The sequence below is a fragment of the Diuraphis noxia genome, unplaced genomic scaffold (assembly GCF_037042655.1).
Source record: "Diuraphis noxia isolate RWA-SAM2 unplaced genomic scaffold, SU_Dnox_SAM2 contig0001, whole genome shotgun sequence".
Lineage (NCBI taxonomy): Eukaryota > Metazoa > Arthropoda > Insecta > Hemiptera > Aphididae > Diuraphis > Diuraphis noxia.
In genome coordinates this window covers 12,789,087-12,808,608 of record NW_028301711.1, presented here as the reverse complement: position 1 = coordinate 12,808,608, position 19,522 = coordinate 12,789,087, and the positions used below count along the sequence as shown (strand labels likewise).

The 19,522-nt window shown below is 28.0% G+C and overlaps 1 protein-coding gene and 2 long non-coding RNA genes across 3 annotated transcripts; all 3 read left to right on the top strand.

The window, feature by feature from the left end:
* Positions 1-227: 227 nt before the first annotated feature.
* LOC149059748 (uncharacterized) lies at positions 228-6,067 on the top strand. Its single transcript, XM_089225896.1, has 6 exons — positions 228-234; positions 1,854-2,006; positions 3,007-3,210; positions 4,753-4,916; positions 5,065-5,297; positions 5,696-6,067. The coding sequence occupies exons 1-6, from the start codon at positions 228-230 to the stop codon at positions 6,063-6,065; spliced, it is 1,131 nt and encodes a 376-aa protein (XP_089082022.1). The 3' UTR covers positions 6,066-6,067.
* Positions 6,068-6,165: 98 nt separating this feature from the next.
* On the top strand, positions 6,166-7,786 carry LOC149059747 (uncharacterized). The gene is made up of 2 exons (XR_016191417.1): positions 6,166-6,269; positions 7,647-7,786. It is a non-coding gene; the product is annotated as an uncharacterized LOC149059747 (long non-coding RNA).
* Positions 7,787-10,360: 2,574 nt separating this feature from the next.
* On the top strand, positions 10,361-11,175 carry LOC149059746 (uncharacterized). The gene is made up of 2 exons (XR_016189507.1): positions 10,361-10,775; positions 10,860-11,175. It is a non-coding gene; the product is annotated as an uncharacterized LOC149059746 (long non-coding RNA).
* Positions 11,176-19,522: the final 8,347 nt, after the last annotated feature.

The window sequence follows — 19,522 nt, the reverse complement described above, 5'->3', positions numbered from 1 at the left end:
TTAAACAAAAAAACACCTGTTGCCAAATAAGAATTTTGGTATAAGGTCAATAAGTATAAACTGTATACGAGGAAATCGATGTATAGAAACGATAAACAGTATTGCCGGAGGAACGAACAGATGGAATCTATGGCCAATATAATATCGTCGTCATCACTTGTAAACACCCTTGTACGTTGGCCTTGACATACCTACAACATTGTCGAATTTAAGACCATTTCGTTAAGATGCCAGGTAATTTACCGTAACGTCTATGGTCAGTCCAAGAAGACCTTGAAATGGCGCCAGTTATTGTGTACATCTATTGTTGTGAGGGTTGGTACCTATGGCGATGCTCGGCGCAGTCTACCTACCTTCCTTTTCAGCGTATCATATACACAATAATATTATTACTGTAGTATGTTATTCGTATTCCAATGAATGATACTTTACGGGAACGAAGCTTTGTGAAACCAGTAGGTACACGTTTAGTGGTGCTAACGCGAAAAAAAAAATGTACCTATAGGCTATAGCACATGCTGTTTTTCTGTAGATCAGTGGTTTCCAACATTTTTGGTTTGGCGGCCAATAATATATATAAAGAAAAATTGAGACTCAGTTACCTGATATACTGTTATAACATATAAATACGTACAAATAAAATGATAGAAATATAGACGTGTATAAAATCATATAAAAATCTCTATGTTACTTCCGATTAAAATTTCCTTACCCTTACCCTTACCCATCGACCAGCGTCTGCGACCCAGTATCACTTTTTTCGCGGCCCATGAATGGGCCCCGTCCCATGAGATGGGAACTTGGAAATCGCGGATTTAGATCAGTGTTTCTCAACTTTTTTTTATCTTACGGAATATCAAACAATAATATTTTTTTTTAAAGTTTAGATTATTTTAAATATGGTAGGTTACTAGACAGATATCTATAAGCTATATGTTTTTAAACGACTATACTTATTAATTATTAGATGTTACTAGGGATAGGATTTTTAAAGCACAATTAATAACAAAAAGCATACAGTTTTTTTTAAAAAACAATAAAAAAAGTAAATATATATAATATATGTATATTTTTTCTTTTTAAAGGCATGACCAAAAATTAGCTTAAACTAGGCATAAAATTAAATTAAAAAAATTAACTATCATGTATTTTGCTAGATTTTCAGTTGATAATCTTAATCTAGGCGATAAACGAAATCAATTATAATCTAATAACCAATTAGTATGTATTTTACTGTTCCAGGTTTTAAATATCTTATTAATCAAATTCAATTGTTTTTTTTATCAGTAATGAACAAATTATTACTCTATTATAAAATTATAATAAACACATTAAAATGCTACAACTAGAATAATTGTAACAAAGCAATAAAAAAATTAATTGGTTTATTTGAAATTAGAACGACATGAAACGAATGTGTGGATGAAAAATATATGTACCTATATTATCTCATGCATAAAAATTTAAGTATTTTGCTGTAAAATCGAGCCCTTGTTATTACTTACGAGGAATTGCGGTCCATCCATACATTATAATAATATTTAATACAACACGTATCGACGCTACTTCCAGCGTTTACATACAATAATATCCCGTGACGCACAACCGGTTGTAGTACAATGCTACACATCCCACCCACCACGTGGTCTAGAAAAGGCACACAGAGTGCAGCTCATCTTCATTGTGGTAGCAGTTCCTTTCGTTTTCTAGTTCACATTTTTGGCTTTTGCCTCATTCCTTGGGTAGACGTTTTCCTCGCCTGTTGAAGGCTCCTCACGTGCTCGTCGTAGTCGTTTTGATTTTATTCTGTTCGTCTAAATTAGTATTTTTTGACTTATTATTCACATAAACAGTTGTGAATCGAAACCATCCACAGACCAACAACACGATGACGTTTCTGGTGTGTATATTGGTATTACTTACCATAACTTCTCTCGAAGTGGCAGCTTTCCGGGACGAAAGAGGAAACAAGATAACAGATGTGACACCACAAAAACATGCGGAATGTAAGTATACATAAATGTATGAACATAATATTTTCAAACAATTTCAATGGTGCAATGAAAGTATTGTTTGTATATATATATTTTTTTTTGTTTATCATCTCTTTTTGAGGTGTCAAAAATGCTTGGACTTTTTACTTTAATAACTTTTCTAGTATGAAAATTAAACTTATATTGATTGAATATTTGCTCTAAAATAAAAAAATTCTTGTAGTTTTCACAAGTGTCGATAACTCCAACCCTCCCCCCTCCAAAAAAAATATAGATAAAACTAATTTTTGGCGGTATCGATTTAATTTTAGAATCGTAAATTGTAATTAAAAAATTAATTACTGTAGACAATTTTCACAAATCTTTATATAATAATTTATCATACACGATAAAATGTTTAAAATATTTTGGCTCTTTTTTTCTTAGCTATTAATAGACGTTTTTGATTTAATTTTAGTTGTTTTTATTTAATCGCGATATGATATTGAAATGAATGAACCGATATCGATAACTGAAAACACATCGTTGTGCATCACTAAAATTTAGGCAAATCATATGATATATACATTTGGAATTCGTATACGTAAATGGACATTAGTGTGTGTTTTTGAGAAGCGTTGTTACACTGCGTCGGGCAACCGACGCCGGATGCACATTCACTCGTCACGCACACGCTAAAACTTCACGAAAATAAAATATGTTTTTGTTTACTTAACTATAAAATCTACAACAACCGGTATTAAATTAGTATCAGTATTGTGAGCGCAATCACTTTACGCGGATCCCTTTCGAAAGTATCGACTAATAACAGGTCGCTCTTAGCGCATTTCATTGTGCGCGAGACGGGTAAGCCTGAAACTGCAGATGTGCTAATATATGTACCTACACGTATAAATACGTTCATTAGCAATAAACAGTAACTAACATAATAATATAGACAATCAGTAGTCAGTAGATAGTAGATTATAATACGCTTAGAAATGTAATAAGTCTTGTCTTGTGTGTGTTGCAGATTTGGAAAGAATAAACGGCGTATATTGTCCACCACTTGGGCTAACAGATAAGTTTAATGTAACGATAATTGATGGAGAGTGGTCACGGATAAGTGGATGTGCTTATATTCAACCTTATCCTTCCGTAAGCCCTTCACAATTATTTCATTTGTGGCTGCGGCGTTCTCAAAACGGTAACGTCGGAAATTGCGCCAACCTGACGGGTAATAATCGTGAACAATTATTTCTATAATAGTATAATATACAATATAGTTTGATGGGGGGGGGGGGGGAGAGAGTGGATCACTGTCGGCTTTAAGGCTGGACTTAACGAGTTAAAAAGTTAAGTTTAGTTAGGTACATAACGAACAACTATTTTTTAGAAGTAGTTTCTATTTTCACGTTTTATATTTTTTCCTGTCTTACATACCTAGTAACTTATAAGTAAATTAATTGTAAAGTTAATTAAATTTTTTTCTATGTAAAACTATGTATTATACCTATGCCTTATGGATTTAAAATATATTTTGTTTTGTAATAATACAAATTATTTAATAATATTAAATAATGTTTAGGCAACTACTAAATTGTACTGACAATGTGTTTTGTACCATTTATGGACAATGGACTTTATAATAGTGATAAAAATAGAGTATAAAAATAAATTATGGTTAACAGTTTTAAATTTTTGAATTTATTGCCATAGGTACGTGTAATATGATTATAGTTTTTAGGTGTAGCACTGCTACAGTAGCAGTCCTTACGTTTCCTGAAAAAGAAAACATTTTAAATTTAGATACAGAATATACTTATTTAAAATGTCTTTTTCAGTTAACGTAAGATCTTTTACACCTAAAACAAAAAACTTAAATGTATGATAGCAATAAATGGATCATTTAAAAACAGTTAACCCTAATTTTGTTATTATTTCATTGTTTTTATTAATAAAACTAAAGTAATTAGTCTCATAGAGAAAATAAATAACTACCACCACTGTTTATTTTGTTGTGCTCTCATACAAACCATTTTTTATTAGTTATTGACTAGAATATGAAAAAGCAAGAGTGTTTGATAAACGCAAATATTACGTGACGTATTGATTCCTACTCGTATGATAAATTTGCGAAAAATACATTTAGAGATACTTTTACATTCAAGATAATATTCTAAAATTAACTTGAATAAATTCGTATTTTGAAGATCGAAAACTAATTTCAAATAAATCTTTATTTAGCCATCAAAATGCGTTTGCGTAGATTAGTGTCCTCATTCACTTCAGAAACATAATATAGACAATCGCGTCCATTTCCAAATGTACCTATGGCTAAACACTCACTTAAAATCTTCATTTCTACATAAATACGAATCATAATATATGTGTTGTCTATTTGTATGTAAACTGTATGCAGTGTGTGTTATTATTAAACACAATCATAGTCAGAAATAGGATATACCTATTTTATATTTAATTAAAATAAAATCCAATTACAATTAAACAGCTTTAATTTGTTTTAGATTTTTAGAACCGTAAATTAAATCTTATAAACGACTTAATAAGTGGTTTGTAGTTACTAATTATTAGTATAAATTAAAAAAAAAAAATATTTTGTACCTATATAAAATGATAATCTTAGTAGGAACCTAAAAGTTGAATGATTTATGTTTTTATAACTAATGTCTGATTAAGTACAGATTGTTTCTAAATCACCGCAATAATCTTGATAAGTTTTGAAAAATATTAACATAGTACCTATTGTTGTTGTCAGATATGGATCACTTCATATTCGAGTGTTTATCAAAAAAACACTTGGAGATTAATGAAGAGATGACTGGCAAGGGCTGGCAGTATGCATCGCTATATCAACATTCACTATTCGAACATTATACGCGAGCCGTACTGAATGAATCCAGATTAGGCTACAGATGTGCCGTGAGTATTCTATGTAGTATATGTTCACGTGTTATTTAATTTCCTACATTATCGCACTAGACAATTACTCCTAAAATAACCTATTGTATTTTCAATTTTGATTAATTTTCTTTATGTGAAACTGTTTCTATTTCCGTTCGAAATACAGTTGTACAATACAGTTCCCGACACTCCGGGTGTGATATTGATGGTCATAGGCCATAACACGAATGTAGATCAACATGCGAAGTGCGCCGATCTATTTAAAAGTCTGGAATATGGGCCCAATGTTCCCGAGTGGCTACCACAATGGCCCGATGGATCGATGATTCTTCTTTTGGATAAAGAAGAGATCGAAGTTCCGTCGAGGAAGCGGTCAGTGTTACATGACGGCAGCTGCAGGTTAGATACATTTAAGCGACTACGCATATCGTTATGATTATGTTTAATTAGCACACTATTTGTTAGTCTGATAGGACTTATAATTTATAGGACTTTTTAAAAAAAGTGACCTTATTTACTATCTGATATTACCGGGCTGAGTAAACAATCGCTAGATTAATTATAAAACACGAACAATTAATTACAGCATAAAATTATCTAAAATGAAATAGTATTTAAGGAACAGTTAGAACCATTTATTATTAGTAGCCATGTGTTTAACGTCTATTACTAGACAATTTTATAACTGCCATATTCCTGTACAGAGACCCATTTTACTTGTCTATCATAACGATAAAATGCGATTTTCCTTATAATATTACAAAAATGAGAATAGTAAATTTAAATGCATTGTTTAGGTTTCCAAATTGGTCTCAAGGTCTATGGTCAAACTTACAAGTATATGGAAATGTGGTGTACTATGCAGACGTCATCCAGGTTTATGGTAATCAGCAAAATGAATCTTCAGAGTCAGCCACGATAGAGAGTCACCATCAAGATGCCCAGGCTAATAACTCTTATAATTACAATAAAAATCAGGAAAATATCCAATGTGTGACACGTGGTTCCACACAGCAACAACAACGTGAAATTACGAAATTCAAATGGCGTTGTATTACGTCTGTTTATAATGATGAAAAACAACGGCACAAAACTGGAGCAAAGTTCCTTACTTACGGTGGCCGTATTATGGGAAAAAATGTACTAAATAGCAATAATAAAAAGTGAGTTAACGTTTTACAATTTATTCTGGAGGTACAAATCATAAATGTTTTTAATGAATACTATGTAATTAATGTCTACACCTAAATTGTTTTAATAGTAACGAACAAAACTCAGATACGTTAGTTGACGTTATGGAAAACACTACGATGCCGTACGGATGCTTGTGGTTAGAAACTAGAGGCCGAAACATTTTTTATTCCATCATAAGTAAATATTAGTTATCTTAGCTATTTATTTTAATTTTAGCATTATGGAGTATATACTATTAATAAGAAATAGCGAAAAATTAATCTAAATGCTATGAAAATATTGTTATTGTGTACATATAATATAATAATGTACAATATAGGTACTTAGGCGCGTAAAAGTTTCAAAACCTAACAAAAAAATATAATTGAATTATAATAAAATAACTAAAATTTTCATTCTTTGTAGAAATATAGAATTCCATGCAGATTTTATCTTCAAATTAAAAAAAAAGTTGGTGATGATATACCTAATTATTTAGTTTTAGATATTTAAGTTTCAGTATGAACTACCTACCTACTTATGAGAAATATTGTATTCAATTTCCAAGTCTTAAGGGGCTTGACGACTTTTTTTTTGCTTGAAAACATTTCTTACAAGAAAAACTGCCATGCCTCATAGAGCTATTAAATGCTTCTTAAAAAAATTATGCTTAGGTATCTTTTGAATTTTTAAATGGTTATAATAACAACTTACGAGCAACCTTGTATTATATGTTCAAGCTTTATAACTAAGCAACAAAATGTATATCTTTATTTAATATTTATAAAGAAAAAAATAATAGGAAAAAGTAATGTACCTAAAAAGATGTCAATAATGTTTATAAATAGGTTGAAAATGGTTTAATTTTTTTTTTTAAACTGAACCATGTATAAGAAATAATAATAACACATATTGTGCTTTTTTTTTCATGTATCTATTTGTTTGTTTATTCGCTTTTGAAATATAACATGATAAAATTCATCACTTTATGAATGAATATTCTATAATCTATATCATCAACATCTAAACTTTATTCCCTCAAATAAAATATTTTTGAAATTACAATTTTTTTTGATTTTTAATCCAGCAATAGTAATTGATGAGGAACTTTGTATTAAATTTCAAAATATTAGGTATGAAAATTAAAAAGTTTATATATTCAACTACAAAATGATTTGAAAATTTTCAAAATTCTGATGAACTTTTTCAAAGTCTTATCTTTTAACGCCCATAATAGTATTTTTAATTTTCACAAGACGGATTGACAAATTTTTGATAACCATTAATAAAAACTAAAAACATTTTTTCATATATAAATTAATGATATTACAAACTAATAACATAATTTGATTCCAAAATTCTACAACTATTCATTTTTGAGTTATAACAAAAAGAGAAAATGTTTTTTTGATTACACTGATAATTATCTACTTTTCTATTAGAATCCATCATTAAAGATCAAAACTTTTTTTTTAATTATGTATCACGCATACATTTATTACATTATATAGATAAAAAACACACGTTGCAAAAATAAATAAAAGTATAATACAAATGTAATTTATAAATTTTTAGGAACAGGCATGCCAGATAAATATCAGAGTATTGAAAACTTCGCACAGCAACTTTGTGCAGAAAAAAGGAATTCTAGCAGAGATGGCAATTTGGAGAATCAGAAAATTCTTTGTGCAAGTCGCCCACACATATCAAAATAAGCATGTTCTGTGTTTACAGTTAACTAAATATTTCTAACAATACTATACCTACTATAAATTGAAATTAAAACAACATGTTTTTTTTTTTGTCAAAAATCTATTGATAAAAATATTATTATAATAATTAATAAGTAACTATTATTAAAAAACATTATTTAATCCGATGGCATACTATGTATTTTTAACATTTAATAAAAACAAGTATTTTTAGATTCATAAAAAAGTTATTTTCTTAGAACTATTATGTTACTTATAAAATGCAATCTATGTTACAATATTTTTCAAGATAGATGTTATAATATTGTAAGAATATTTTAAAACTGATAGGTATTAGAAAAATTATGATTTAAATAATATATTTCATTAAATTTTGCTAGTCATAATCTATTGGATCAGAAATAACGAAGAACTGTAAACTTTTGAAAAAAATTATTCATATAGTACAGTAGTAGACATTCAACACGTCATGATAACATCTATAAATATATAGTATTTTTGATGTGTAAACGTCAATGAGCTATACGTTTCTTCCTCCCCTAAAAATTTAAGGCTGTCATTATTATTCCATTTAACCAAACGAAAATAAATAACGCATTATGATCTGCGTCAGAGTTTGCTAATGAGACGAATGGATTTTCATTGAACGGATCTGTACTTTAAATTGCCTATATTTGCCCCTTTTCTGATGACTATATTATTTTCATTTAAAATTTATTATATATGGTAATTAATAGTAGAGTTGTGACTATACGAGTTTGTAATGCTAATTATTATGTATCAAAATGCTAAATATGTAAATGAAACGAAACATTATTCATAATATGATGCTGCATAATGATACTATAATATAGCTTTAAATGTGTTCAGATTAAAATATATATGTATATATATATATATTATATATATATAATAATATTTATAATATATATATAATAATATATATAATATATATAATTATATCGATACATTTTTATATAAAATTAAACATAAATGCATTTTTAGATTATGTTTGAGATACGAATATATAGGGTTATGTGTATAGAAATATACAATATGTATAGGTATGTTTTTTTGAACCAGATCGGTAATAACTAGTAATAAGATATATTTAATCCACTTAATACAGTAATACATAAAATAATAATTTATATTTAAAATTGAGTTCTGACAGAGCAAAGCTGCAAAAGCTACGACTTCTGCTGGTACAACTACTAGAATGCATTTTACTAAAAAGTTACGCTATGTATATTTTTATTATAATATTTTATATATATATTTTTTTTTTTCATCATTAAATTTGATTACTTATCTAAGTATTTCAAGTATGCTAGGATGACACAATGTATCCGTTGAGAATCTTTTTTCCTGGGCAATTATTTATAATTGAATTCAAAATATAGTACACCCATTACAATAACATACATACTCGACAAAGTACTGTATAGTAGAGCGGTATCCAATTGTCCAACTTTTTTAATTAGTATACATTATCTCTAATTATTCTGTAATAATAATAAGAATAAAAATAATTCCAGTCATTTAATAATTCAAAAATATTTTTAATTTTATATTATACCATTCTGTTAACACCTAGCAGTTAGCAGCAGCCTTTATCATTAAACGATAATTTTTTAGATAAAAAGGTCGAAGGAAAAAAATGTGATATTTTTTATTACATAATGGTTATAATAATTGATCCAAAAAGTCCAAGGATGGCAACTACCCCTACTTCCCCTAACACTTGCACTATTCACATTTGTTAAGATAGTTAAATTGATAAGCCATCATATTATTTTTGTTACACGTTCTGGAAAAATTATAATAAGACAAATAAATTAGCAATTAAGCTAAGGTATGGTAATAAAAACTTATTTTTATAGAATTGTTTTGTTTAATTTTCTCATGACACACATTCAATGAGGATTTACCCGTTTCCGCCTAAAAAATATTATTAGTTTCCACCAAAACCCTTTTCCGCCAAAAACGAAAAAGGATTCACGTTTCTTCCAAATGATGTTTTCGGCAAAAACAGTTTGGAAATCAATTATGTAATTTTTTAAAACCTGACATATACATACGAATGTAATTTTTTTAAATCTGACATATACTTATATTTTCTTCAAAAACATAATTATTACTTGTATTTTAATTTGAAATATTTAAAACTCTAAATTAATTGTTTCTATATTTGACTAATATATAATAATTATTATCTTCTTGTATTATAGTTTATAATTATTAGAACACATAGCATTTTTAGATGGTTCTTAAATAATAATTGGCAGAAACATTTTTTCACAAAAATAAATTTTGGTTTAAACGGGAATCATATACCTTTTTTGCTTTGACGGAAAAGGGCTATGCATAAAATCAGGAAACATTTTTATAATTAGTTAATTTTATTATTATATACAGTACCTACAATCTCGGTAATCCGGCCGTTCGATCATCCGATACGTCTAGTAATCCGGGCTATTTTAACGTACCAATAATATACGAGTATACGAGTATTTATATATAAAATTACTTATCGTTAACGATAAAATGTTAGATAAAACCATAGATATTAAAGAATGGATAGGCCATTGCTATATTAATCGAATAGAGGGAAGTGTGCCGGAATGGGGAAGAGAGAAAGACAGATTTTTATCATTACCTCTCTTTCTGGCAGAGGTCTTATCATAAATTATATTTTGTGATTATTATCATTGCTGGACGCATAGATAATACTGATAATAGATATTTGAATTTATAAATTATAATAAAATAATAATTATTATAAATGTAATATGTATATTTTATTATAATATAAATTTAATTGTATTAATTGAACCTGTTGGATGTTACCTAGTTATTGCATAATTTGACTAATTTACTCCATTTAAGTCCAAAATCCAAACTGAATATTTATATTAGAACTTACTATGGTTCATATTTGCAAAGTGTGTAATGTTTCATCTAAAGACAACAAAGATTTACCATTTCATAGGTAGGATCATAGTCCCTTATGGGTTATTTTAAATTAGTAATATCAGATATTTAATGTTAATTAATTAATAATTATGATGGTTAGATTTCCTAAGAATTTGGAAAAAAGGAAAAAATGGGCATCAGCATTAGGGTTCGGGTTGCAAGAAATTGGTGATTGGCAATATGTTTGTGGAAATCACTTCACAAATGATTGTTATATTTTTAGTACTGCAAGAAAACTTACATATTAGTATATTACACTAATTTATAATATTGAGTATTAAATATTGACAACTAATTGAATAAAATGAAATAAATAAAATAAATAATTATTATGTGTGATTAAACCAAATTCTGTTATCTATTTGTGTTAAGACCTCTATAACCTCAAAATAATTTCATATTCATTCCCGTATGATAAGCTCAAATGGCCTATCCATTCTTTAATATCTATGGATAAAACTAAATAATACGTATAAGCTTATCAGATATTTTATTTTTATTCAGTTAATGTTGGAGTGTTGTGCGTGCTCATTATGTACCGGTTAGATATAGTGTTGTATTACGAATTACAATGAAATGTTGCAACAACGAAAAAGAAAACATACTACTTTAACTTTTGTTGAAAAACGAGTAATTTTAAATAAAATAGAAACTGTTGACAAGTTAGTTGCCCTCGCTAACGTCGCTAACGAATTTGGAGTAGGTCGTACTAAAATATAATACAAGGAAAAATAACGAAAAGATAAGATTTGTTTCAAAAATAACGAGTATAGTATATGGTATCAATAAGTTTGAAAAGTACCTACACACAAAATATTAAAAACTGGCGAGTTTCCTTTATTATTTTAACATTATTTTATTAAGTTTTCATATAATTTAATGAACTATCGAATTTCATATTCCATCCCTAATTAGGTACCAATAGATGCAATTTAAAATTTTAAACATTTCAGTAAATTTATTACTTATCTTAAATTAATAAGAAATAATTATATTTATACCTGCAACTTGCGGTATATCCTTTTCTGATATTATGCATAATCGGAAACGCTATAAGTAAATTGTCTCTCAACTCGTTTTAACATGTAATGGTTTTAATTTACTTGGAAACTATAAACTTAAAGCTGTAAATTGTAATATATATATATTATATATATGTAGGTATGATGTGTAATTCAATAATTTCAATTTTTTTTTTAGTTCCGTAAGTATAATTATTTTTGTTAAGTAGGTACTTTATTTCTTTTTATTTTAACATTTTCCTGAGTTTCTTTATTATTCCAAAAAAAAAAAAATGAATTAATGGAAAATGTACTTCAATAGTCTAAAAAAAATGCGTTTACTGCACATATAATACCACGGAGCCAATAAAATACTTAAATCTATTTTAATTTTGCTTGTATTTATAAATTAATATACCTAAGTCGGAAGTATTCAATATACCGAAAGATATTTGTAGTTTGTACCGATGGAATATTACCAAAAACAATTGTGTCAGTGTTCCGTAAGATTTTAATGATACGGGTGATACGGCCGTAATAATATGTCAATTATTTCTTAGTAATCTCGTAACTTCGTAATTTTATTACCTACGTGTTGACCTCGCGTTTTCTAAATAGGATTTTAATTTTTAATGGAAAAAAAAACGAACAGTATACTTTGATTGGCGAGGGTTCTGAGCCAAATTGACATCATACCGGATCTACGCACAACCATGAGCCCCATAGGTTTTATATTATATACATAATAATAATAATAATAATAATAATAATAATAATAATAATAATATGCTGGTTCTCTAACGCGATTATCTGTACTGTGTACGCAATTTATAGCTGTTGGCCATTTTCAAAGTATAATCAGAATATTCCCTCAGAGCGCATCACGTATTTATACGACAGTATAATAATATTATATGTGTCTTAAAGTAGGTATTTCTTTTTTTCTGTCCCGGATCAACGATTCTACGAAATTAAACGTCCTAGCAGTAGGTAAGTTAGCAATATTTGAGTGATGAGGGTCGTCTTGAAATGCTGTCGGGCCAGCCAATATGTGGGTCTGTAGTATGGTTGCCAACTCTCATTTACGAATAAGCGGGAAATCAAATATTTATATGCGGGACTCGACATAAAAAAGCGGGACATACCAAAAAATTATGAAAAATAGTGCGTACTAGCTACACAGTGACACGGCGACACAGCAATTTGCGCGAGCCTCGAGACAATGAAAAAATAAAATGATAAAAATGTCTTATTATTCCACTCGGCTCGAACAAAACACGTATTACACACGCGTCACCACTTAATGTTTCTCCTTCTGAGTGGATATTCAGTATAGTAAACGTTTGATCATAATATTATTAAGATAACGCACCAAAAATAATATTGATTGTATGTACAAATTTCGATAAGTGTCCGACATAAATATTGTTGGAAATGAATCTATAAATACTACTGATATTTGACAAAACCGGCACGCAAAATAAGAACGTAATAGTTATTTTTAATAGGATTATGACAGGTTTACCAAGAAGCGGGACAGTCAGCGTCCCGCGAACACGTATCGCGGGACACATTATTTGAGCCCTGGATACGGGACGTCCCGCCTCACGCGGGACGGTTGGCAACCCTAGTCTGTAGTCAGTTTGAACCAAAATTGACCAAAAATATGTATACTAAATTGTGAAATTCGCACAGACATTTTGAAATTCAATTTTAAGAGGACGTTTCACCCGCATGTGTTGTCTCCGTCTTACAAGTGCGTAACATTGCAAAATCTGTTTTGCGCGGGAAAGAACCGAGAAAGACACAGTTATAACTAAGAAACGAAATTTTCACCACATAAAGAGGAGAATTTTGTCTGTGCAATATCGTTTTTATTTTTTCGATATCACTTATACAAAAAAAATTCTTATTGTTTTATAATACATTAATTTTGCGTTTTTTAAGCATGAATAACTTTTTTTGTAGTTCTGATGTCGAAAAAATAAAAACGATATTGCACAGACAAAATTCTCCTTTTTATGTGATGAAAATTTCGTTTCTTAGTTATAACTTTATCTTTCTCGGTTCTTTCCCGCGCGAAACAGTTTTTGCAATGTTACGCACTTGTAAGACGGAGACAACACATGCGGGTGAAACGTCCTCTTAACTCGACAATCTCTGCATTGCAGCTATCAGGTACTAAAATTGTTATAATCGGCATCAAAATCCAAATTGATTATTTTTTCGATAATACGTAAGGTAGTGAAGCCGTAAAGGTGATAGAATATTATTATCAGAAGAATAATGTATAATATAATATATGAAAAAATAACTGAGAACTAGGTACAGTAATTGATAAATTTAGAATATTTGACATTAATAAAACAACCTAATGCCGTACAATTCAATAGGTAAGTCATATTATACGGTCTTGGCCACCTTTACGGCTTTAATTAACACGCACTAAATATCTAGATGGCAGCACTTAGGCCGTTTTTTGAATTTTAAATGTTAATGCACAGTTAAGCATAGATTATCAAATTATTTATTATAATTTTTAAATACTAAAGTGTGATAGTTAAAATGTGTGAGTTAGTCCATTACTCTACCGAAGGTCTCAATATTTTATAATATTATAAAATTAATTAAAATCAATGTTTTTTTTCAAAATTTAAATTATAGGAACTGTACTAAAACTATACTAAAACGGTACTAACTATGAACCTTTAGTTAATTATAGTAATAGTAATATCTATGGATTTTTGTCATTATAGAAATGACAACAATGAATGAATAAAATTATTATAATCAGGCTATCGGCAATCATAGACGGCAATACGGCATTCCATCATTGATCGACATATTTTGATTTGTGTTCAATTATTTTTTTAATATAATTACTATAGGCGTAATCTGGGGGGGGTAAGGGGTTTTACCACAATTTCCCCCTCCCCCCCTAAGATTATGCTTATGTTTATACTACGGACATTCTAATATTTTCAGTAAGTAGGTACATCAAACTTCAAAATATGCATAATTTGTCCAGCAATAATAAATTCTAGTACCTAATCATATAAAATAAATATTTCGTATTTCTCTACATAATACATGCTATAAATTATAATGGTGTATATTTCTGTAAATGTAAAACAAAAATCTTCATCTTGAATCGATATTCAAATTAATTAAAACAATAGTTATTATAATATAAGTATGACTATTATGGTTTGTGATTAAGACTACCCAAAAAGAATGAGTTATAAGTTTATAACTTATAAATATACACACCGTACTTCTTATTAATAATTATTAGTGATTACGAGTTAGGACAGCAGAAGTAATAATATCAGACTACCAATAGCTATATTTCCAGAAATGTGTATAAAAATTAAAAATAAATAATCAAGTATAGGTGATTATTACTATAACTATTGTAATACTCGAATTATCATAATGTTATTTAATTATCAAAAATAACCATCAATCCTTCTGGATGATTTGACGTGATCACATCATTCACATCGGTTTAATTCAGTTATTGTAACTTTTTTATAATTACACGGTCGTTCATTCATCATGGCAAATAACAAAAATTTGCAAAAACGTAAACGGTCAACTAAAAGTATGGTCACTAAGACACTTTCGCTAAGACGATCTAAAAGACCGAGGTAAGTACCTAAATTACATATTATTATTTATTTTAAAATTAAAAACATATTACCAATTGAAATTTAATTTTTTTTAAACTTAGTCTCCTGGTCTAAAACAAAAAAAATTGCTCTGTTTTACTAGTTCTAGTCTGGATTGTACCTCGCATATAGAGAATGTCACTGACATTTTGTGAAATCTCGATAAAAAAACTATGCCATCCAAAGATTCTTGAAAATCTATTATCTAATACAAAGGACTTATATTGCAATTAAAAATGCGTTTGAAGTTCTTATTTTAGTTCTTTTTTTTTTATAAGCATTCAAATTTTGAATTTTGACAAAATACGTAAAAATCACAAAATTGTTTTAAGTTATAAATTCATAAAAACTTTCTTTTTAAATCTAAGCTTTGAAAATTTAATACAAGATTCCTTACAAATTTGTCGATCTTTATCACAAAAAAAATGTCCACCAGAAATTCAAATTAAATTTTTATTAGCATTTGAATTTCAAATATTGACAAAAATTCGTCAAAACGATGAATATTTGCATATTATTTTGTAGTTCAAAATTCATAATATTGTTTGTATTTATATCTAAGGTTATAAAATTTAACACCAAGTTTTCCATAAGTTTTGCTTCAAATAGCTATAGAGAAAATTTGAAGCGTCATTATAGGAAAAATGTTTTGAGCGTTTGAGTTTTAAATTTTTATGAAATCGCGTAATGATAACGATTTATCCTCAAACCAGGTATATCCGGCAGGGCTTGAAATCGGTTTTGAATACCGGTTAAAACCGTTAAAAGACCGATATCGAAATCAAAATCGAAATCGAAACCTCAAAAATACATTACCGGTATTCAAAATTGAAAACAAAATCGAAAAAAATTAATACCGGTTATTAATATCGAAATCGAAACCACAAAAATAGTGAATACAATACCGGTATTTAAAATTGAAAACAAAATCGAAAAAAATTAATACTGGTTATTAATATCGAAATCGAAATCAAACGTAAAAACTAAAAATCATTAAATATTTAAATAAAAAAAAAACAGAATCCTAAAATATATTTATAACAAATCGCCGTACTCCTCGAACTATGCGGGTGGCTAAAAATGGACTGAATATTAATAATATATTAATATATTACTAGTTTTTCGTCGTCATGATAGAGGCACGCCGATAACGATTAACGATACATGAAAACTATAAATATAATGTAATAAATTAAAAATTATAAGTAATTACTAATAAGTAATATTAGTAAAGTGTTGTCGTCGTGGTCAGCCCGACGCGCGGCGATAACGCAAACGGACAATATTATTTATTTAAACATGGTTATAATAATAATAACAATAACTAGTAAAATCACTACAGTATCTTATATAGTTATACATATATATATATATAAAGAGTCATAATATTATAGAGTAAAATTATTAATAATTATGCCAGCTGCTATGTTGGTATTCATTTCTTATAATAGTTTCAAAATAGTATGAAAATAAACGGAAGCTATCGATCAGACAAGTTATCTTGACATTACACAAGTCATAAAGTTATTAACAAAACATATCTATAATCTAAAATCCAAAAATAAATTTAGAATAAATTCAACAAATTTAATAATAATATTATATAATATCATTATTACCACCGCAGTGCTGCGTGCAGTACTAAATCGTTATACGTTATACCACGAACGGCGCGGACCTATTGTTGTTACTTGTTGCTCACTGTTAAAATATAATATTGTTGTTTTGTGCAATTGTGCAGTGCGTGAGTTTTTATTCCTCTTATACGTCTTATAAGTTATAAACTAAAACTTTAAATTTTAATAAAATGGGCAGAAATACAACCAATCCCGTTAGTAAGTTGTTTTTTGATTACAACCATCAAAAAGATGAATCGATATGCACCGTTCAAGGGTGTCGTAAACCACTCATGAAAGGACGTCATAGTCATAATTTGGAAACCCACATTCGGAGTTTCCATTCCCATGAATCAAAAATATTGGACCAAGCTAAGGAAGATATCAAAAATAATAAAGTCCAAAGTATAAAGCGTCCATCAGATGATTCAACTGTTCAACTTTCATCGAAGGTAATAAATATTAAATATAACTTATATTAAATCTAAATCTAAGATAATAAATAATAATAACAAAATATTTTACATAAGTACCTATCTACAAAACATTTTTACAATTGTATGCATATTGCATAGTAGGTACAATCTTGTAAAAATACTTTAAAATACTATTATAAAAAGGTATTTTACGAATAGTCGCATTGTATTTGAATATAAATATAAGTATTTTTTTTTAAATCTTGTACTAGGTATATAATATACATTTTGTATGTATATATTGTACATTTGTAAATCAGTATAAGTATTAGGTAAGTCCGGTATTAAGTAACTACAGTACTATATTATGTTACTACTTAGCATAGATTTTAACAATTTAAAAATAATAATAACATGTCAGACTATTTAGAGGTAAATAACTAGGTACATATTTAATTTATATTGATATAATTAAATTACAAAAAAAAGTAATAAATAAAAAGTGGTACTATCAATATAGAACTATTTAAAAAAATTCCAATACAAAACCCATATATAATTGGATTTAACATTTTATAATTTTTTTAAATTTTAAACATTTTTATTAGTTTATCACCCACTTTTTCTATACAACATTTTTCCATTTATATAAATTCAATCTCCTTATTATGTTTTTTTTAAATTTAATTTTATAGCCTTGACAATAAAATAAAAATGTATCTTTGATACTCCTTACTCATGAGTTAATATGATTATAATATTATTTCAGCGAAAACAATATATAAAAATAATTAATAAAATGAACTTTGTGGTATTTAAATAGGTACAAGTATTGACATTTTGTTAAAAGTACTTTTAAAAAGTATTCAGAATACTTACATTTGAATACTTAACAAGACTGAGTAGGTATACCTGATTGTGTTGATTTGGTTGAACAAAGTCTTGTTAATCCTCTTTAACTAGCTCTAATTTTTAAAATACATTCCATTTTATAGAAACGAGGTCCCTTAGATGGCATGATTACAGTCCTTAAAAAAAGTCATTATGTACAATTGGATAAAGTTACATTGCTGCAAGCATGTACAGAAATGGTAACCGTGAATGGCCGTCCTTTAACCATATTCAATGATTCCGGTTTTAAAAAAATATTGAATCCTCTGACACAAGCTATTGGTGAAGGTATACCACTAAATGATTTATTAAAATATGTACCTAAATTAATTATTTTATATATTTTGATTGAAATCTTAGGTTTTACTATTAACTCCCAGAATATAAAAAAACATATTTTTTGTGCTTCAAAAACTATTATTAATGAAATAACAGAAAATATCAAAAATAGTTTAGTGAGTTTGAAAATTGACTGTGTAAAACGTCATAACCGGTCCATAATGGGAGTTAATATTCAGTTCATAAAAAACATGAATGTTTGTTTGGCTACCCTAGCAATGAGGGAAATTAATGAACAGCATACTGCTCAAAACTTAAAAAATTTGGTATACTTAATTTATATTAACATAGCATTTTATCATATTTTGTACTAATTAAATTGTATTTCCTATATTAGCTTTTTGATGTATTGGCTATTTACAACATAAGAAAAGAACAAATTTTTACAATTACATGTGATAATGCATCAAACATGGTTAAGTTAAGTAAAATTGTAAATATGAATGATGAATGTGAAGCTGAAGCACCACATATTGAAGAGGATTTGATTAATTTTGTGGATTTAGAAGACAATGCGAGTTATGATGAATATGCCATTGAAGACGGAACATTACTATCAACAAATGATATAGTAAATCAACTTTTCAATGATGAAGAAGTTGATGATCATGGTTGGTTTTTAAAACATAATAGTATTTTTTATTTGTTTTTTTCTCTTCGTAATTCTAATAATAATATATTGTAATTTGATTTATACCTAGATAACTTACAAGAAATTATTGTTGCTGCTATGGAACCTAAATCTATAACATCCTGTATTAGGTGCTCTGTACACTCATTACAATTGTGTGTACTTGGTGGTATAAAATCAGCAGCCATATCTAATTGC